The sequence below is a fragment of the Atractosteus spatula genome, chromosome 20 (genome assembly GCF_055471065.1).
Source record: "Atractosteus spatula isolate fAtrSpa1 chromosome 20, fAtrSpa1.hap1, whole genome shotgun sequence".
Lineage (NCBI taxonomy): Eukaryota > Metazoa > Chordata > Actinopteri > Semionotiformes > Lepisosteidae > Atractosteus > Atractosteus spatula.
In genome coordinates this window covers 12669377-12691405 of record NC_142725.1, presented here as the reverse complement: position 1 = coordinate 12691405, position 22029 = coordinate 12669377, and the positions used below count along the sequence as shown (strand labels likewise).

General features: G+C 43.0%; 1 protein-coding gene across 2 annotated transcripts in view; it reads right to left on the bottom strand.

The window, feature by feature from the left end:
- The window catches only part of iffo2b (intermediate filament family orphan 2b), a 48577-nt gene that overhangs the window by 7422 nt on the left and 19126 nt on the right, over window positions 1-22029 (bottom strand). The window contains exons 2-8 of one of the 2 annotated variants that reach the window (XM_088938380.1): window positions 9139-9199; window positions 7978-8073; window positions 5649-5789; window positions 3274-3422; window positions 2116-2308; window positions 1266-1364; window positions 70-200 (exon numbers count right to left, since the gene is read on the bottom strand). In XM_088938380.1, coding sequence (XP_088794506.1) covers window positions 70-200; window positions 1266-1364; window positions 2116-2308; window positions 3274-3422; window positions 5649-5789; window positions 7978-8073; window positions 9139-9199 — 870 coding nt within the window. The remainder of the gene's footprint in view (window positions 1-69; window positions 201-1265; window positions 1365-2115; window positions 2309-3273; window positions 3423-5648; window positions 5790-7977; window positions 8074-9138; window positions 9200-22029) is intronic. The other variant, XM_088938381.1, reaches the window with a different exon arrangement.

Sequence of the window (22029 nt, the reverse complement as noted above, 5' to 3'; positions counted from 1 at the left end):
GCGCCCCCTTGTGGGCGAGCGGAAGGTGGCGGCCCCTCAGCGCTGCTCCTCTGTGTACACTCTCCTCACCTGCCCCCCGACCTCTTGATGAGTCTCCTGCAGGTCTCCATCTGCACGTCCAGCCCCCTCTTCATGCTGCACATCTCCATGTACTCGTGCAGGTGGCGGTTCATGTCGCTCTTGGCGTTGGCCAGCTCCAGCTGGGGGCGAGGGGAGAGAGCAGAGAGGGGAAGGGGGGGGGAGTTAGAGTAGAGAGGGGGCTGAGGTAGAGCCTAACCCTGCGGCCTCCCAGCACTGTTCCACTGGCTGCAGAGATGCATTGTTTATTAGTGATGTGTTCCTCGTTCAATTAGACACGCTGTAAGCCTTTGGAAAGGCTGTATTACTTGTATCAACCCACCCGAACATGGAAGACACAATAACATAGTAGGGCAGGAGGTTCTGACAGGTTTTAGAGGGACATTTCAATTAAAAATTTCAATTAACTAAGACCCTGGAGACACCTCTAAAAACCTCAACGTACTATCTACTTAATTAGTCCAATTAAGTTGTTAAGGCTTAATATGGAATTAAACCAGAAGCACCAGAGTGGCCCATCCCTACTATAGGGAGGTGAAGACGTACAGACAGTTAGCTCTCCAAGTGGACAGAGAGGCTCAGTGGCTGCACAAGAGCAGTGGAAATGCAGGGGTCTTTTTCCATTTTGGATTTTGACATTTGACCCTGCCTTTTAGGATTAGGAATTGATCCTAGTGTTAGATAAAGACTGACTGCTACCGTTTTCTCATGATAAGGATTAGCACAGAGTAAGATTTTGATGTTTACTTATTATCGGTTTAATACGGGAATTTGAGCAATTATCTAATTATATAATATTTTTAAAGAAATGATATCCATTGCAAACACAGTTCATCTTTGCTTTTCTAATAAAAAACACTCCATAATATATACTTCTTCATGTTCAGTTGGCTACTGTAGTCCACATGGTGCCTGGCAAAAATACTGGCCCCCTCCCAATGATATCTCTTCTTTCAATTACAAGCAACGCACATACAAAACTTGAATAATCCATCAGACCCTTTTAATAGATGAAAGAAGTTAAATGTCAGCAAAAACTACAAAGGAAAAATCCAAAACGAAAACTCACTTGCACTTTGGCAAACCAAATTAGTCCAGGTGCCCAAAACTACTCCGACAAGTCACACAATTGGCTGAGTGGCCTCTGTCTGAATACACCTGCCTCTGTGCAGGAATCGCCTCCTCACCTCAATCTGGCCTATCGTCTCTTGGTATTCCTGCTCTCGGGTCTTGAACAGGGTCTCCGTTTCATCAATCAGACTCCCCAGGCTCTCATCCTGCGAGTTCTACAAGGAGACGGGGCAAGAACAGAGAAATGTCAAGGTCTTGGACTCAACGTACATACGTCACGCATTCTTGCGTAAGCACTCTAGGAGACAAACTGGGCAGATGTGACACAATTCAGACGGGTGTTGGAGAACACGATGCTAAAAACAAACATTTTAAAACGTTTAATTTTCCATTCCTTCTAAAGAGATGCATTTACAGATGATTACATAGGTGGTGTTTACACTATATAGGTATGTTACCAGCTAGAGTAATTCTATAAAAAAAGTCTTAGGCCTGTGTAAGCCTTTTCTCACTCTGTGTTACAGTGCTGTAGCAGTAACACTCCTAGATGAGGAGGAGCAGAGCGAGACAGGAGACGGCCAAGCTCCCTCTCACACTGTTGTTTTATCTAAAGCAGGGAGGGGTCCCGGAGTGTGGGAGTGGAGGGCTGAATTACGACGCACTAAATTACAACACTAGCGAGGAAACACTGTTCTCCTCCAGGTCGAGGAAACGTCAAGCCCAGCGTTTACCAGCGCAGTGAGCACTTCGGATGCAGGTAATTTAACTACAGTGGAGAACAGCAAGCCAGCAGGTCCTGTGGCAGCACCAGGGAAAGAGCAGGTAACCTGTTTCCACCGGTGCCGATTTTAAAATGACATCCCATTGTGGCGCTTTATTGTCAACTGAGTGGTGTAGACGTTTTGCTTTGCTTCCTGCCAGGAACAAAGACACCCAAAGAGCAGGACAGAGACGAAGGGAACTCACGGGATCCTGCCCCTCTCCCTGGGCCTCGGCGCCACCCGCCGCGGCCGCCGTGATGGCGGCGGGCGTGTTGTAGTTGGTGAAGTCCTCCCACAGCAGCAGCGTCTCCTCGTTCTCCTCCCAGGTCAGGCTGTCGCAGTCGTCATCGAAGTCGAACGTCTCCCGCCTGGCAACAAATGAAGAGTCTGAGCAAGTTCTGCATGTGAGAGAGAGAGAGAGAGAGAGAGGGAGACGGAGGGAGAGAGAGAGGGCCAGAAAGAAAGAGAGAGAGAGGGGAAGGGGAAGACAAAACAGCCACCACATTCAAGGGGCGTCCGCACACAGAGAAGAGGAGAAACAAAAGAAGTGGAAGTGACAGCGAACTGGTACTGAGGGACTGGTTCAGCCCTGCAAAACTGAAGCTGAAAATTCACAGTGAGGCCTGGATTTTAAATGAGCGCAAGATACACACAGAGGGCTTGAAAGCGAGCCAGTATTTTAGACTGAAGTGCTGTGTCATTGTGCTACAGTTTTAGCATTAACGGACGCCGGACAAGCGACCCAGGGAACCTGCTGGAGGGCTCTGTGTGCACCAGGCCCACCAGGCACAGGGAGAAACAGGCCTCAACCATGACATGTGACTGAAGTGAAAAAGGCTGCTGAAAATCCAAGTCAGGGGTCTTTTTAACGGTCTTTGAAATTCACACTCTTCAGAAAATGTGACAAACAAAAAGATGAAGATAATGACCATTTAAATCTTTTCTTGTTAAACAATTCTTACTAGCACTCATCTGTTATGCTCCATTCCCTAGCTTGCCAGTAGGTGGCACTGTAAGATTAGCCCATAAACCAAGCACGGACTGACACTAGCGGTTTCCATGCCTGGTCCTGGAGGAAAACTGAATGACTTTCATCAGACTATATTGATGATAATTGAATTAATTGTTCATTTGTTTTTCACATTTCAGAAAAGTGTGAATTTTAAAGACATTGTTAAATAGCTTCACATACTACACATAGCCCTGACCAACTCCATCTACTTTACTAGAGCAAAATGAATTCAGGCCTTATGAATGGCCAATCAAAGCAGCCCAAACAGTACAACTAGCTCCTCCAATGTTTCATTTAACTATGAAGTTGTAAAAAAAAACAGCATTCAGGACTACAAGACGGGGGACTCACAGCTGGTTAAGCATGCGTTTCATCTCATCTGTGATGTTCAGGGATCCAGCCACATCATCCTCGGAATTACAGCTGGGGTCAGCGTCCATCTCCGAGCTCTCCTCGTCCGACATCGGCTTGCGCTCCTTCTTCTTGCACACCGCGTTCACCTTCAGCAAAGCCGAGATGACAACTCAGCACCGACTCCTACTTCACCAGGCCAGTATGATATAGACTGGGTCCGTTGCAGACCAGGACTGCAGCAATGAACCAGTGCCAGATTGCACCCTGGGGTCACAACTATGTACCGTAATAATGCACGTTTACATTTGAAATTTTCATCTTGGCTTGTGTGGGCTTTAGAATTCCACAATGCACAATCAAACTTCTTTACCATTAGTATAACAGTATCTGATTTGCTATTTACAGCTTGCAACATTTGGAGACACACAAGAAGGAGGGACATCTAGCTGTTTCAAGACTTTTGCTTCCTATTTGAACTGAACAGCACCAGAAACTCAGATAACCACTGTTTGATAAAATCGCTTTAAACCGACAGGCTGAGCCACACCCTCCCAAAAGGGAACAGCCATTTGTTACATCACAGATGTCAAGTGTGACTTCCAAAGCTGGCCCTGCTGCCCAAGGCCAACTGGCGTCAAAAACCACCTCAAATGAATGACAATCAGCAGTTGTCAGTAGTCATGTGAGCAGTGCATGTAGACATCAGATACTGTACCTCCTATTAAAGCACATTAATAAAATCAACCGAAATTTCAATCATGAACACTTTTAAAAGTCATGTTAACAATGTTAATCCAGCACCAGCTTTTTTTTCTTGGGCATTTTGTAGAACAGATTTATTTTTCCATTTTTTAATGCTTACAAACCGAGAATCTCGTTTCTTCTTTCACCAGAAGGTGTCAAGACATGAAGGCTGCAGAAGAGCCCTGAGAGATGGGCACCTGTCGTGCCATCTGCCTGTCCCTCTGGGCCAAAGCGCCCATGACAGACACCGAAGCACCAATGGGAGAAGCGATGTGGCTCTTCAGTGACACTACAAGCTCGCAGGGCTTGCTGTGACACAGCACATGTAAGATCTGTTGGCTCACTCTGACCCACCCACCTCTACCTGCTACCTGGCTAGCTGTGCACTGCTGCTCAAGGAATTCTGCTAAGTCCTGGCTGACGCCACAGTCTGTGTGCAGACCTCTGCCATCTAAATGATAGGGCTCCAGCCTGAGCTCCACGGGAGCACCTTTAATGATCGCTTTGGGAGACCATGTTCCCTGACATTGAACATTTTAAACACTTCTCCCACATAGATCTCAGGACCTGCAGTGCCTGAGTGCTACTAACATACACAACTCATACCCCCAAGGATATCAGAGAGTCACCTACCCAGAGCACGCTCAGATTGGTGTATGTGTCTGCTCCTTGCTTCCTCTACTGCATTAACATTCCCCTGTGTTTAATGGTGCTAATGTTTCTATCTTTGTTAACTGTTTTTTTGTTTTAACCATCTTCTTTCCTGCAATGCGCCTTGAGAAGCTACTTTTAAAGATGCTATATAAAACACTGACCAGCCCAGTACAGGCCAGGCTAGGCCAAACCCTTCAGTGCTGGGTGGACATCCTTGCAGTGCTATATAAGAACCATGGCTTCAGCAAACGCAGTAGTTTGCATGAAGGGGGAATGAAGGAGGTGGCAGTGGTTATTGCTCTGAACAGCCACCATCCAGAGAGGAGGAGCTGGGTTTGGGAGCTGAAATGAACTGGCCACCAGCCAGCTTTCTTGTCAAGTACAGAAAATATTCTGCAGATCAGCTAAAACGTACAGCTCGAAAACAGGCAATATTAAGGGACATGTAATGCTTAGGTCGAAAAGAAGGAGGATTACTGAATAGATTGTCACCCTCATAAAAATGACATTTTTTTCCACTGAGGGCGTGCATCAGAAAACATCCCGCGCACAGTAAATGATCACGCAGAATTAAAGTGCGCTGTACTGCACTTGCATCTTCTAGTCCTTGCCTGTAGGCATACAGATGTAATATCAAAAACTCGTACTGGCTGAAGTATGATTTCTGTTTCCTCTGGCGCACATTATAGAGAGCTCTTACGTAGCAGCACAGTTTGGCACGGTGTTGCAATGCTTATGCAATCAACCTGGCTCGCCAAGATTTTACCACATTCTGTGTCATGCTTTAAAGTATTAAAGTTAAAGTTTACCCTGCTTTTACTACAATTTCATTCACCACTGCACTGGGGTAATGACCGGAATGTATTATGCTGTCACGGCGCCTCTGGGAGCCTTAGTAAGGTCCACAGCGGCGGACGAGCCGATGGAAGGGAGCCTACCCGCTGCTTCTCCGTCGGCGGTCTGGTTTGGCTAACCTGGAACATTTTGGACATGTCCTCGGAGTTCCGCTGCTGTGCCACGTCACACAGCTTGGCGGTGATGTCGATCCGGCGGCAGATGTCCATGTCTACTTTCATGGCCTTCTCCTGGATCTTGGTGTCCAGGTCCGACATTTGCTGAAGCAGGAAAAGGAAAGGGAAATGACAGTCAGCAGAGGGAATAAACCATCCGGCACAGCCCGTCTATCTTTTTTACCAAGCACTGCGGACTCCAGCTTTTGGCTGTCTATTTTCACCACAGCCTTATTCTACTTCACTTCACGGCAGTGTTAGACTCCCCTCAAAGGAAGAGAAAGAGACGAGAAGCAGTTCTGAAATCTCATGCACCACTGGAATGGCAAATGCAGCTCAGGGGACGTTGGTCATGTCTTGATTACAAGACAAATGAATCCAATCCCAGTAGCTCCTGCCTGGACTCATGAGGATTGATCAGCAGGGAGCTGATTTTACAGAATAAGGAGACTCAAACCCTTATTCTGGCTCCTATGGGTGCTCCACTTTCACCCCTCAGTCCAAAGACATGCTGGTATGTTAATTGGCTTCTGGGAAAACTGGCCCTGGTGTGAGTGTGGGCATGCCTGTGTCTGTCTTTATGTGCCCTGCAATGAATTGACCTGCAGCCCCTCAATTATTCCCAAAGCATTTAATTGTCACTCTCAGCTTCATTCATGTTTGCAATCTTGGCTTTCAACTGAGGATGAAAATCAAGTCCAATAAAAACAAAATTATTCAGCTTCTGTGTTTTATAAGCTTGTCTTAAAGATAATTCTCTTCTGCTGGGATATTTTGAAAACGGCATACAACAGTATGAATGTGGGCCTGTGCTGTACTGCAGTACTGTATAGCATAAAACGAAAATGAAAACATCTCCTGCAGTATAGGCCAGGAGGGAATCCTAGTGTGGAACAGATACACTCAGAACTGAACTGTCCATATAAGAATGGGAGCATTACTGTGCAGGTCAGGAATTTAGAATAACTGTTTAGACATCCATCAGAAGCAAGGGGTGGTGAACTTAGTCACTGCTGGTTCAACTTTTTTCTAATCCATGCTTCCTTTTTAAAGCATTTTACAATGTCCTCACACGTCTGAAGAATCTGCCCAGGATGTCAGAAAGAACATCCCTTCACCCTAAGGGAACCGAAACACCCTCTTTTATGAGGATATTTCACTGTGAGTTAAGCTCAACATAATGATATAGCCTGATGTCATTCTATGCCAGTTAATTTTTTTATGTGGTCTGCAACTCTTAAGTCCCAGTCCCGCTGAATTGTCTTCACCAGTTTGAAATGCAGACTCTTGGCATTAGTCTTTGGTAATAACAAAACAGAGAAAGTGCGAGGAAAGATCCCCAAAAAATGTTCATAGTGGAAAAAGTAGAAGACATTCCACACAAGAGCCAATGTGCAGTTTTGGCAGAGGAGTGTGTGTGTGGGGGGGGTTTCCTGGTTCACAGACAGTCTGAGATCAGGGGTCAAATTCTCAATGCAACAGCCAGGGACTGTCTGTACAGGCCCCAGAGGCATTACAGAAACTCCAGTAGCTCCTCAAGAGCCACATCTGGTAGCATGGCCCAGGAACTGAGTAACAATGACTATCAGATGTGGGAAGTGACATGAATCAGCAAAAAACAAGCCTGCCAAGACTGTTCAGAAGAAGCCAAAGTTGCTCCCTACAATTTCATTAGGGAATCGCTTTCTAGCTGTTCCAGATACACTGTGTGAAACACAAATGTGGGAAGGCAAACCAGCTGTTGTTTATTACTGGATAAAGATGAGTGCCAAGTTAAAAAAAAAAAGATCACAAGGGATTTCAGCATGACCCAAGATCAACTGTTTCTGTTTTTTTCCAGATGCCTTTCCTCTTTGCCCTCACTCGGGAAGCATTCATTGAATGCGCTTCAAAACGGCTAGGCTGTTTGTTTTAAACAAAGTTTTCCAGGCTGCTTACAAAGCCATATAAGGGCAGAGAAACAACTTCCCACATACATGTAACAGTTTACTTACAGGGCAGGCATTCGATGTGAATGGAACAGGCTCAGGCCCAGACAGACGCAGCGAGACGGATTTATGTCCGTCTAGACTCAACAGCAGGATTTGTCTAATTTTTATGAAAGAAAAATAAATTTCTCTGCACAATAGCTGCCGAGTCAAAAAAACAGGGCGGTTTTACAGCCTGTGAGATTAAGATATTAATGTGGCATGCGACAAAAAAAAAAGAGATATGAACGCCTGGAGCGCTGTCCAGTGAAAGGGTGTTTTCACGCTCTTGGTGATATGTGACCAACACCGGAGACAATACTCACATCAGTCATCAGGCTTTTGAAGACCACCAGCTCCGCCTTCAGCCTCTCAACTTTCTCGTTGAGCTCATCCTGAACGATCTCCGATTCCTGAGCATTCTGGGGAAAAGAAAGTCAGCACTGAGCCAGCCCTGCTCAACCAAACTAACCAGCAGCTAATAGAATTTAAAATCCCAGCCTTTTAATATCCGAACTACAGAACAACAGTAGGTGTAACATACAGGACAGCAAAGAGGGCGTCAGTTTTTCATTTGACCTCAAACATGACAAATCTGTCCACAACGTTTAGGCCAGACAAGAGTTACATAGTGTTCAGGTGAGTGAGATGGAAACAGTGCATGATGGAGGCAAGGCAACCTCATTATGACTGTATTAGGACATTGTACAGCGGTAGGTCAACTTAAGAGAACAGCTCCATTTGTTGGCCGTACATTGTAAACGTATGCAACACACTCAAAGTTCTTCTTTGAGTATTCTCTGTGTGGTTAGATACACAGGACTGGTTAGACCTCCTCGGGGACACAATTCATTGCAACAGTTTTGCTGAAACAGCCACCCTCAAACACAGATGTTTGTTTTCTATTGATTTGTGGCAACATCAGCACAAACTACTCAAGCTGCTGCGTGCAACGTGCTGATGAGGAACAGCTACATGTTTCACTGTGGGAGCTGCTGTGTCCCTTGGGCTATGTGTGCTGGACTGGGAAAACTGTGTGAAATGCTTTGAGATGCAGAGTGGGACTATTCTTGCCGACATTAATACTACACTAACAGTCCCATCTCCTGGCATGTAAATTTGCAGAACTCCCACATGGAAATGATGCAGTTGGGTTTTGTTTAGCTGAATAGGATATTTGCCATACTTTCTTTAATAAAAAGAGGTGATGAATGTCTTGCTTTGTTTAATGGAATCCATGAGACCTGATCTGGTCCTAGAGAGCGGGAATCATGCAGGTTTTCTTGAAATCATGAAATCTAATCACCTAGGAAGTGTGCATAGTTTGCCTGCTTAGTAAGGACCCAGGAGGATCACAAACCACAGCTGGTAGACATTCACATCTGGTGAACAGAAAACACAACCTCAACCCCTGGAGGACCAGTTGTGGCCAGCCTGGGTGAAGAAAAGGCACTGTGAAAATTGCTATTACAATGGCTGGCTCTCACCTCCTGCAGAGTCTCCACCATGGCTTCCATCTGCTCTCTTCTGGACAGCTCCTCCTCCCATCTGAAACACAGGAGCCACGGGTCAGGTCAGGTCACTGGGCTTTGCAATTTCACATAAAAAAACATCTACTCGGAGGCACGCTTCCAAGAAACCTTCAATATCATCGCCAGTCCAGGCTGTCTCAGTAGATTCCCAATTCCACATAGCTATGTGATTCATAACTGAAAATAAGTGGATCTCTCACAAACTGCAGCACAAGTCTGATTATAATGCAATTCCTCTGGATCTTGCTGGAGGTTCAGCTTTAAAGCCCCTTCTCCTTCAATTATCTACAGCGTTCACGGGACTTTGCCGTTAATTTACAACGGTCCAACACATTTAACAAAGTCTGCATCGTTGATTAATGACCCCAGACAAATGAATTGTGCCCCGTTATGTAACCATTAAAAGGTAGAAAATGTAATATGTCCTGCATACAAGCATCGACTTCATGTCATTCAGAGAATGTGAGAAGTGTACTCAATGATTACCCAAGGTCTGCATTAAAAATACATGAGCCAGTTAACATGCATCAGTCTGTTTTATTCATGGGCTTTTTTTTTGGATGCTTAATTACACTGGAAGCTGAAAATCCTGCCACTGTTTTTCCCTGTATGGAGACAAACTCACTCCATACTGTCACTAGAGTTGCAAAGTTAAAAAAACAAAGAGAAATTCTTCCCGTTGACCCAATCCTGTAGTGAACCGGCGAGAGCTTCAGCGAATTCAGGGTGGAAACACATTTTCCAGGCACTGGATTTATTCTTTTTTCATATTCACAACCTGTTATTGCTCCTCTCAAAACCCTTTCAAGAATAATGACTACAACAACCATATCAACAAAGCGTTCTGCAGAAGGCTCCTCAAAGAGTGAGTTGGAGAATTCGATTAAGAATAAATTAAATCACTTCCTGTACTTGTAATAGCACGTAATTGTACTTTGATCCCAAGGCGCTTTATATAAAGGAAAGGAAAACGACTTCATCCTCCACTAAAGTTCACCACCCAACTAGATGGCGTGCAGCAGCCAGTCTGGGTCTGTGGTCCCACTACACAGCAGGTGATGGAGAACTGGGAAATTCCTACACCAGCCGAAAGGGAGCTTGACGTTAAGCCACACTTGTGCAAGCCCAGAGTGTGACACCAGGCTAAACTGTACTCGTACTCGTATGAACAGAGCCCTGCGGTCTTTAATGACCAGGTTGTGAGGACCTTGGTTTAACATGCAGTCACAAAGATGGCACCTCCTACAGCGCAGCGTCCCTTGTCACTATACTGGGATATATAAAGATGCATATTTTAATCCAGAGGGAAAAGTGCCATGCAGATGCATTTCCCAGTACTGACCAGGCACAGCATGGCTTAGCTTCTGGGATCTAATGAGATGAGGCTGCAACATGGCAACACTTCTGACAATAATGCATGAGGACAATTCATAACTCAAGGCAGCTTAAACCTTTATTATGATTTTTAGTTTAATCCAAAAGTACTTACATTTGTACCAATTTATTGTATGAACTGGGCCAATCCCCTCAGCCCTCCTGCTGGTTTCTGTTACACAGGCCCTGACCCTTGAGTCGCCCCGTTGACCCAATTCCTTCTAACACCCCAGGAGTGGTCACACCTTCCACAGGCCAGATCTACTAAAATAACCTGCTGCGTCGATATACAGACGTCTGAGCTGCAACAACACTGGGAGTAGCACAAAAACCACACACTGGGGAATGAGATCAGTCAGACTTAATACAATGGCCAAATTAAACCAGATGATGAAACTACCCCTCTAACAGCCTCACAAGGATCTTTTAGCCCTCAAGCCCCGCACTATTGTCATGTCATTTCCTATCAACTTTCAGAAGGATTTATACTCATTTTTAAGCAGGAAATCTGGATTATAGTCCCAGTTCAATAATTCAGAAGGCTCTGTGTGCTTCTGAATGCTGCTTGATGTGAGCAGGCACTTGTCAATCAGGGAGTTTCTCCTGAGCGTCAATCAGGGACTTTCTCTAGCTGCTGTTGGCATGGCGATTTTAAACCTTGTAATTTAGAAAGCAGAACAAAAGCTAGAGAATGATGCCGGGGCACGAGTTATCTCCCTCCTGGGGTGGGTTTCCCTTTGGACGGTCAGCCCTTCCTGTGGAAGGGGGCAGGGCTTGCTGGTGTACCGTTTTTTTTTCTTTTACAAGCGGAGCAACTTCTGGTTTTTACTTCTTTTAACAGAGGGAATGCCCCTCCCACATTCAGTTCAAGTACGTTAAAACAGAGAAGACAAAAACAAAAGAGACAGAGTCCTGCAAAGTCACCACATCAGTAAAATCTCTCGTCTCCTGTTAAGATACCCCACCCCCCCCCCCCCCCACTTGCAAAAGAAGTTTCCGAAAACTGTCTGTGTAAGACTCAGGAATCTGCTTCAAGACACAATGAGTGCACAGTAGCCAGAAGATCATCACTCAGAAATCCACAGTTTATATTAGCCCTGAAGGAATTCTTTCCATCCAGGACAATGGCTGGGTGTATAAGGAGATGGATGCTTAGTTTGGACCAAGAGATTCAGCAGCTCTAACTTTAATTGTTCTGGCAGGACAACAAACTGTTTTAAGGCACGGAAGGAACACAGAGAGAGAGAGTTTAAACAAGTAGAATACAAAACCATGACAACTCAAAGAGACAGATTCTTCTCAAACAAGATCAGAGAAACAAAGATACCAAAAATGGATCAATTCTCAGCGGCCCTGAGGAACTGAATGACTTGATCCTCTTTCACCATACTCTTTTTAAAGCCACGCCTGTAAATCACTGTAGACAAATTCTAGGACATCCCATTCACTGTGGGCTTTCCCCCCAAGAATGTGCGCAAGGGATATTGTGCTTGAAGGGTCACTTCCCGTTGCCGCGGCAACCGCACATTCAAAGCACGCTAACAAAATAACTCGTGCCCCAGTGAGGTCTTGTGAATATCGCCCTGCATGTTTACAGGAAGTAAAGAGCACTGGTGCAGAGTCTAAGGCCGGGAAGGTTCTCCGAGCTTTAAAAACAAATAACACCCATGTCTTTAAGGAACTGAAACAACATTTTCAAATTCTGCGTCTGCCAGTCCTACAGCACTCTGTGGCCTGTGCTTGACAACCGTTGCTATGATAACCATTACCAAATGTAACCTAACATCAGTGGTTAGATGAGTGGAGGTGTTTGGGACATGTTCACACCTCACAAGCTTTTCAGGACAACAAACCGCGGCACCAACCCTTCTAGAAGATTGAGATAATTAACAAGAAATGATATTAGAAAAATATTGACGTATGCAGAACTTTACAGATATGAATGGTGACAGTTTCTTAAGACTTGGTCTCTTGTAAATCAACACTTCAACAAGCACTTATTATTGCGCTTAGATTCTTATGAAACTCGAGCTATGGTCTTTTGTTGAGTTTTCACGGACGCTGCTTGCTCTGCTTTAGTTCCTCTTTGACAATATGTATCATTACGTGAACCGCAGGGCAGGATGTCTAACCAGGCCTTTGTATAACAGTCTTAGCCACTCAAGAAAAGCCCCACAGGCTGGCTGACCCAAACCACAGCCCCCGCTGTCTGATTACAGCCTTCGGCTTCCTGAAAACACTCTCTTGGCAACACAAACAATGAACAAACATCACTAAAAGTCAGACTTTCAGCTTTAGCAATATTTCTCCAGATTCATTTCCTCTGTCTAGCTATCTACTGTATATTTCTTTTATAAGTATTTAATTAAAAAAAGTATGAAGTCCATTATTTGAATGTATTATTTTAGTAAAAGACACTACATATTATTATATCAATATTCATCCCCTATTACCTTCACCTTATTAATATTTTGTCGATTTTATATTAAAATCTAACTATTTTCATTGGGGTTGCAATTATTAAATAATGTTAACTGAATTATATATCTGTCTTTAATGTTTTCTCTTGAAGTGATGGAAAAGATATTAAGGCAAGTGCCATCACATAATCTTCATTAACTTTTAACACCGACAGCACTCAGTAAAAAAAAGCCCCTAGCAGAAGTATAAATGCAGCTGTAGACCTGATGTGACAAAGGCTATGTACTCACGTGCACCCTTTCAGTCCATGCCGAGCTGCCCATCTGGGAGCCCTGCAGATGGGAAGGGTGGATTGCGATGGCCCGCTGCAGTCAGTGGACTGCTCCACAGTTAAACACCATACTGCAGAATCTGTCCAGAGACCCAGACTTGGCACACTTGCTTCTTGACTGATGAGCTCACTTCACCACTGCAAGCTAGCTTCAAGTACCAGCTCAGCTTAAAACACCAATAGGTTCTGCAGGACCGAATTTCAGTGTATAAAACTTACTGCTACTGCTGTGACCATTATACCCACACATCACCGGGCTCAACCAGTCTTAATTGTTTTGAGCTCAGGGGCTTCTTCTCAGCTTCACAAACACTTTGATTACATTCTGTAACTTGTACATGAAATTACTGCTCCAAACCATGTTTGCAGCATAGAACTGCATGAACGGTCTTCTGATTTCGGAGTAACCATTAACAGAAGAAGCTCATGTAATGCACCCATTTCCTTGGTTGTTCAATGACGTGCTGCTCCTGTAAGTGCAAAATCAGACAACGGCAATAGATAGAGGGCCTCACAGAAACAGCCAAGAAAGTCACTAGGTAGGAAAAATGACTAGCCTTCATTGATCATTCATGAGCCTTGTGAAAAAGACACGAAAAACTGTCTCAGCTGTTTCATTGATGCAGAACTCTGGAGACTGGACCACAGTGTAGTCTAAGTAACTGTAACTGTGAGCATTTTTTCTTGTCTTTAGTACAGCTTTATTTTTAATGAAATCATTGTCAACTGTGACACAGTGTGCCAAATCATGATAGATTATCATTTACATTGTTACATAACATCCCTGAACAGGGAGACCTAAGGGAGACCGAATGTGTTCGGAACACACCTGTATATGTACCAATCTTATTTCCATCAGTTAACAGTTATGTGCAGTTTTACTACTTAAATTGCTTTATGGCCCACAGAGATCTGCTTTAAGGCAACAGCTGAGACAGTTTTACACACAGTAGTGATTTATTGAACCTACTGATGTTTAAAAAGTTGCTGATGGCTTTTGGTCAGTGAAGCGGTCAGTGAAACACTTTGGATTACGTTTAAGCCACAAACTAAAAGTTTGGGATCATCTGGGGTTATGAGAACAACACTTATTCAGTATCAACCCCAAAGGTACATTCGGGAAGATCTCCCACAAGCAAACATTAACTGACAGCCATGAAATATGTTTTAAATTGTAACATTTTCCTGCAAATTCCAAAAAAATTTTTTGGGTAGTGTCTAAATTTCAAGATTCATTTGTTAAATTCTTTCCCAGGCATTAAATAACAGATGTCTCTGTAGTGTCAACCTTAAACAGATCTAGAGGTATGCCTGGCTATCACCTCTGTGCAACCCTGTCAATGTGCATTACATCAATGATGACACCAACTTAGTATTCCACAAAGTACCACAACTGGCAAATGATCCTCCGTCCCATCCCCATTAATCTACAAAGGCTGTGATGGATTATCAGACAGATGCAGACAAAGCTATTATCTTGCTTATTATTATTTACTTAGCAGATGTCTGAATCCTGGGCCACTTACAAAATTATATATGAAGTACATCCAAAAATTAATAATTCAAATATACCAAAACAAAAAACAGAAAAGAATTTAATTCTAAAAAAAACAGAGGCAGGCATTTTAGAAGTGTGATGCTTACTTCAAAATCCCTGAGTGCTTATTGTGCATGACATTCAGTACTTTGTGAAACCATAAGTTAAATGATTTGTACATTTTTTTAACCTCTGTTTCAGACGTGGAATCTTATAAATTTCAGATCATAAATGGACTGAAATTCAGTGTTGCAAACAGGGCTGAGTGAAATGAGAAGAGGTGTAGGGTACATCTGCAGATGAAAAGACTGTGAAAAATAACACCTAGTTTTACCTTCATGCTGGAGAAAGTTCTGAGCATAATGGCAAAGTGTGATTGCACAGTACTGCGGTATGCACACATGCCTTCTGGGTTAGGTGGGTGCAGTGTTTCAGATGAAGTTGTGAAAGAGGAATTCAATCCCTATGCATGTTACCTCTCTTCTAATGTCTGCAAAACTCAAATCTGGCTATGGTCTCTTCTTACCTTTTAGATCAGATTTCCTCTGGCTTCAATTTTACTTTACTAAAGATTCAAAAGTAAGGAGATATTTGCACATTGATTCTGTACACAGATCCTTATGCAAATGCAGGACTGTGAAAATTTTTCAAGGTACATTTGCACATTAAGCATGGATTTACTTTATGCTTTTCCTTGTTTTTACTCAGCTTTCCAAGCAATCTAAGCTAATGAACTATGGTAATACACTTTACCATGAGAAATGTTATAATGGCTGTGAAGACCTGCCTTATTTCATTTTTGTGAATCAAGTGAGTGCAACTATGTAGTGTTATGTGGTACTATAGTGGCAAATACTGGGTACTATACAAAAGCTCAGTAAAATGCATAAAACATACAAGACAAGTATGGTAAAACTATGAAAATACCAAGAATATTCATCAAGCTGAACATTCATAAGGCCACCATCTGTAAACAAGGGGGAGAAAAATGTAAAGGGTCAGCAGTTTTGATTTAGATTGGTATTGAGTGTAAGCCTCTTCGTCAAATACTTGGCCTAGGCACACAGGCCTAGGATAAGAAAGATGTATTTCCACATCGCTATGTGGGGAGGGGGCACAGGGGTCAGGAGCTCATCAGCTCTGGAATCCTAACCCCTTCCATTTCAGATGCCAGAAGAGACCGAAGGTGTGGGTTTCATCTTCCCTGCTGTCTCAAGGCGGAGTTCCAGTGTTAGCTTCAGAGCCTGGAAATGGCGTACATACTGTATACAGGGCTGTCTCAGCTCATCTCTGCTCTGAAAGCCATCTTTGTGCTCTCCTGGAGATTTATTAGAATATCTGTACCTGTGCCAGTCACAGTGCCCACTACCAGCCACCAGAACAACCAGGAATGTTTCCCTGGGTTTTACATCAAAGACACCATTGAGAAACAGTTCTCCCACACCTTTATTATGCATTGGCTTTTAAAGAGGATTTCCAGGTGTGCTGTAATGACATAATGCTACAGTTGAGCGTCTGTCAGACTCCACCAAAGACAACAAAGATCCTTTATCAGAATCAAACATTCTCCTGCCTATCTGCACCCAGGAGAGATGGAGAAGGAGATCGGCAGCAAGGCCTGTAAAGGCTGGCTTGTTTCGTGATGCTTCGGTTCACAACAAGCTGACACTTGAGCCCAAGCGACTGAACGCAAATATTTCATGTTGGGCAGAAGCGCCTTTCATCCAGACAAAGCCCATTCTAAGGAAAAGTGAAAGGTTTGCCATTAGTATGATCTCAGTCTTAGGTAACTGTCTTAATCACGACATTCTGTTATTATGTATTCTGTTACATGTGCCACTATCTGCTATGTGTTCTGAGCACAGTGTTTGTGTTGTTTGCCATGGGACCTAGCTATTTCAGCAACAAATAAGACTGCTCTAAAGACTGCTGTTGTGGATAAGTCTTCAGCAGTAGAGTAAGGGACACTCTTCTGCAGATTCAAATGTTATTGAGCTGAATACACAAAGCAACACAGAGGTGGGTCTGCCCCGCAGAACAGACAATCTGACAAAGGTTTCTAACACTTGTTTTAAAGTGTAGACTCGTGTAGTATGTGACAGTTTGGTTTGTGTCATGATCAAGTGGTTTATGTATGGCTCTTTGATGTTCATAACGCTTTATGTTGATAACTTCATTAGGAGCAGATCAATTTCTGTTTCTTTCACAAAGTGTGTTCTTATCATACTTTAACAGACCTTGAGGTGGCCTGGTCACTGGTACAGAGCTGTACAGATAACATATTCCATATGTTCCAGTAATGATTCCATACATGTATAACATTATAACATTATATAACATTAACCATGAATATGTGTTTATGTGTGTGTCCCACTGTTCTCGGAAATTCAGGAGATATGGCTTGCTAATGCTTCATGAGCCGTCTTGCCAGCTCAGCCAAGTGCACGTCTCCTCTGCACACCCTGACTTGGAAGATTTGAGAAGGCCTTCCAGTGTTATTCATTTTGTTCTTCTAAAAAGGTTAGCACTACCTTTGCTAGCAGGTTGCTCTACGAATCTGAGAGGATCACACACAGCAGGACTCTGGCAGGATATTTATCTTTGAAAAGCAAGCTCATCAAGGGGCAATGAAGACGGTTTATTCTACTGAGTTAAGATGTGTCATTTGTACTATATGAAGCTCTCTATTTCAACATTTCAGCACACAGCTGGCAGAGAATCTGCATTCTGTCGGGCTACGGTGTTGGTTCAAAATTAGTCAGCAGTTTGTAATAGCATCCCTGTAGATTACTGGCAACTGTCTTCTGTCTCCTGAATAAAAACGGGTTTATGCACTTACTTCATAAATGCAGTTGCACTCCATGTGGTCTCATTACAATATATAATAAACATTATGTACAGCGCAGGACTTTTTACTACAAAAGTTTATATCACAATGCAATATGAGATTATAAGGAAAGAGATAACTCACTGGGTTTATACATTAGAACAAGAAATGTAAGTGGTCAGTATTGATTTCATGTCTGTCTCCTATATTTACATGCTGTGTGTTACATACAGTACAGAGCGCAGTACACATGTGGTGTGTAACTGATCTGAGCCTGCAGACAATGCACAAACATGAATACTCCCAGATTGGCTACTCTGGTCTGGTCTGGCTGTGCTGACTAGACAACAGCTCAAGGTCAGGTTTTATTTGATTTCTCTCTCTCTCCTCATCTCCAGTTCCCAATACTACTGCTGCTCCTGAAAAAAAAAAACAATTCCAATCCATCTCCATCATCAGCGCACCGAGTCTGTTAATGCCTCACTCCTTTCCCATAGCCTGACATTCAATTCCTCACTCATTTATTAAATATAGCACCCCAGCTCTCGGACACACTGCCAGGCCAGAGGGATCCCAGCAAACACAGGGTTGCTTGGCGACTAAAAGTAGCTCTGAGGACCTGCAGCCCATTGGTCCGCTGAGAACCTTGGAATGTTTGTGTGACCAATCAAAACGTTGCAGTCACAAAAATATTACAAGTTGTACCCAGGTGCCAAGAAATATTTATTGGGTGTAAGAGATAAAAGTCATCCTGTTGTGGAAATAGGTCTTCAACATCACAACTGTACTACATTCTGAAACCTTTATTCACCATGACAGGGACTTTGTTTTCTGGAGTATGGGGAAGCAGTTCCCTGTTACTCATTTCTTTAGAAAGCGGATGTGATTTCTGAAGGATTCTTAAGGACACAGAGGTGAGTTCACAGCTCATTTTTTAGATAACCATGATCTTGCTCCTTCCCATGAGGCTTTGGTAACCGAGAAGAGTGCTGTACAGAACAAGGTCAGAACAGCTGGCCAATCCTAGAGGAATTACAGGGACCCCCCCAGGGAGGGGTCCACACAATGAGGGGGCTTCTCGGTCTTCGCACACACAACCCTCCAGGCTCAGAAAACTACTGCACTGACGTCAGCACAGCACTACTGCCAGAGCACAGAGACAAGTACAGCTTTGTACTTCATCAACCTTCTTCATTTCCTCAGAGCTGGCAAAAGCAAACATGTGATTTAAATGGAACAATTATACAGGTAACCTGTAAATTTTGCCTTTCCGTCTCTCTTCCAGTATCCAATTAAGTAAAGAGTGGCTGGGTCAGGAGCATTAATGCTATTTCACTATTTCACCTCCCACACACTGAAATGCTCAAAGCTTCCTCAGTGGGCTTCAGAGGACTATCCACATTAACCCCTCTACACTCTTTTCAGTAGACATGATTTAAAAAGTTATGTCTACATGTTTAATTAGCAATTTCTTTAAAAAACAACAGCATATAGAAACCACAAAAATCACATACAATGGAGAGCAAGTTAGAAGCAGTGATAAAAAAACTCTTAGAAACCACAACTTTAGAGCCTCACTTGGTTTACCAAGACAGCTGGAGCTCACGCTGAAATGCCACTCTGAGATCACTGTGACAGAAGACTCTTGTGACTCAGGTTGTTGCAATGATGACACTGCAGGCTGGCTGTAGAGTCCAGATGGCCTGTAACTGAGGGAGGGAAAGTCTTCGATTCTTTGTGCGCTAGAGCAATCTGCAATTGATCTTCTTCAGAGCTACCACACACCGATGATGATAAAGACAATACTGTAGATCTTAAATAATCCCGTAGAACCTCTTATGACAGGCTGCTGGAGGTGATTTTTGTATCGAGCAATAAACAGACAAAACAGTACTGAACCAGGTGTTTAGGTTCCTAAAATGGGCACTACTGGCATAACTAAAACTATAATAATCAATGCTACATGAGCCAGAAGACAGGCATGACAAAGTTATTAGCTAGTTGCCTAGTAGTTCACAACTTCATTATGACTAACCCAACACTTCAGCACTTAATATTCAGGGTTATTGGAAATGAATGAATATGGCCTCAGCACAGTGCTCACTTTTTATGGGTAATGTAAATTGCTAGCTGCTTAACACCTAGAAACAATGCTGAAAGTGATTCGGTAAATCAAAAACTGATCTATTGTTTGCAAGACAATGAATAGCAGGGTTTCCTGATGGGCTGTGCTTGTCAGGCACAATAAGAAACAAGTTGAAAAACTCTGGTTGAACAAAATTATTTTCACCTGCGGAATTTCCAAATGATATACAAAGCTATGTTTTATAATAGGGGTTAATTTGTTCCCAAGTGTTTGTTTTAAGAATTTAATACAGGAGGCACATTTTTGTTCTTAAATAAAGCCTTGCTGTATGTGACAATGGGTTCAAATGTGTGGAACCAATTAAAGGCTTAGTTCCTCTGTCCATGGATGATCATCTGAAGTGAACTGCTGATTTGTCTGAGCACAGCCTCACTGTATAAGCCTTCTCCATTTCCTGGCAATCAGAGACAATTACAGCTCTCCCTTCAACATGGTTACAGGTAAAAGAAAGAACAGCCCATGTCAGCACATGCTTTTCAGAGCAGCACTGCATAACACGGGGAGGGCAAACAGAATGGCCATTCTTTGAACATTTTAATTATTTTTACTGAAAAAGACAAGAAGCTTCCAAAACGTACATAAAGACAGTAGCGCAACCTTCCAGTTCTGTGTAAGAGGTTGCCAACGCTGGCTTCCAAGCACGTCAAATTACTCAGTTGTCAGTGCACAAATAAACCAATAAATGTATACCATAAATCTCTCATATAAATTATGATATCAACAGTATTTCATAAAACTGTCTTTTTTCTTACACAAAACAAGCCTGAAAATGTGCAAATGTGTTAATAACAATGACCATGGTATAATGATAAGAAAGAATCTTAATGACTGCGCTTAGGAAAGCATTGTTGGGGTGTACTTTTAATTTTGTTTTCTTGGGATACATTATGTAAAACCTTTAGTGGTCTAATGCTCAAGAGACAAAGATTAAATAGTGGAAAATAATTCTAAATGAGGAAATTTAAATTAGCCAAACCCTGAGGGAAAGGTTTGTAGTACTGATGACGGGGAGAGATAATGTCTCTTGCCTGGCTAATCTCACAATGCTGCCTTCTCTGACAAACTCAATGCCAGTGCCGGGCAAATAAGGAGTTCTGCATAAGGGGATTGCTGTTCTATCCAGAGTAACATGCAGGTCGACCAGAGATTTGTCATGAAGTAACACCCCCTAAATATGCTTTCAATTCTTTGATTTATTCCTGGATAAATAAAGGGTAGGAGATAAAGAGATGGGTGCAGTCAGGTGTTTACCCAAAGGATTGCGTGACAGGGTAGATCAGAGAGAATAAAAAAACAGCAAGAATGTACATAATTGTTTTTTTAATGGTTTACTCATGCTCTAAAGATGCTAAGCTCAGGGTTATTCTCTGCTGGAACTTGTCGTTTTGGCAGATCTTCCGTAGAACAGAAGAATCACACTTTTTAGCTGCATGACATACTCCTTCACACCCTGTTCTGATTTCTGGGATTTAGCACTACAGAAAGAGTGATGCGTCATCCTCAATCAGAACATTTTCTTCCTTATGACGAGCATGATCCAGCACCGTATGGAAAATACAATCTCGGGAAACTGTGGATTGTATTTTTCCAAAATCCAAATTTTTAATAATGACACTGCATCAAAAAAGAAAAATCCAGAGAAATCCCACTAAATACATAGAAAACTGCCATAATACTTGAAAAGACTATTGGCCAACCTACAAATCTTGCTGTCACGATGAAAAATTTGTTCTTTTCTTCCTTAATCCCCATGTACTCCAGCTTATTCTCACAAATTATGTTATGTGGATACGGTGTACGGTCTAAGATATACAGACCTACTATACTATTCCATAGAGTAATTAGATAATAATACTGTGCACAGTGTCTTGGAACCTCCTAACTACTCATTTTAATCTCTGAGGATTTCAAAACACAACAAATCAGGATTTTTCCAAAATGTGTTTACTTGCTCGTTAACACAAAGGAGTAGCTGTTTGTCTTGCTGAGGTTGTTCGCCAGGCTGGAGCTTCTAAACAAACCAATCCCATCCCTCCGGCCAAGAACCATTTGCTTGGCAGGTTTTCCCGTACTTGGAGGACTTGGATTCCAGTGGCTAGCCACTGGGAAAGAGCAGGTGGACCAAAGCCCAAGTAGCCGGGTGGGCAAAGAGTATCATGGAAGCTTTCCTTGTTTCAGATGCCCCAAAGCTCAGGTGGGAAGCGCTATCT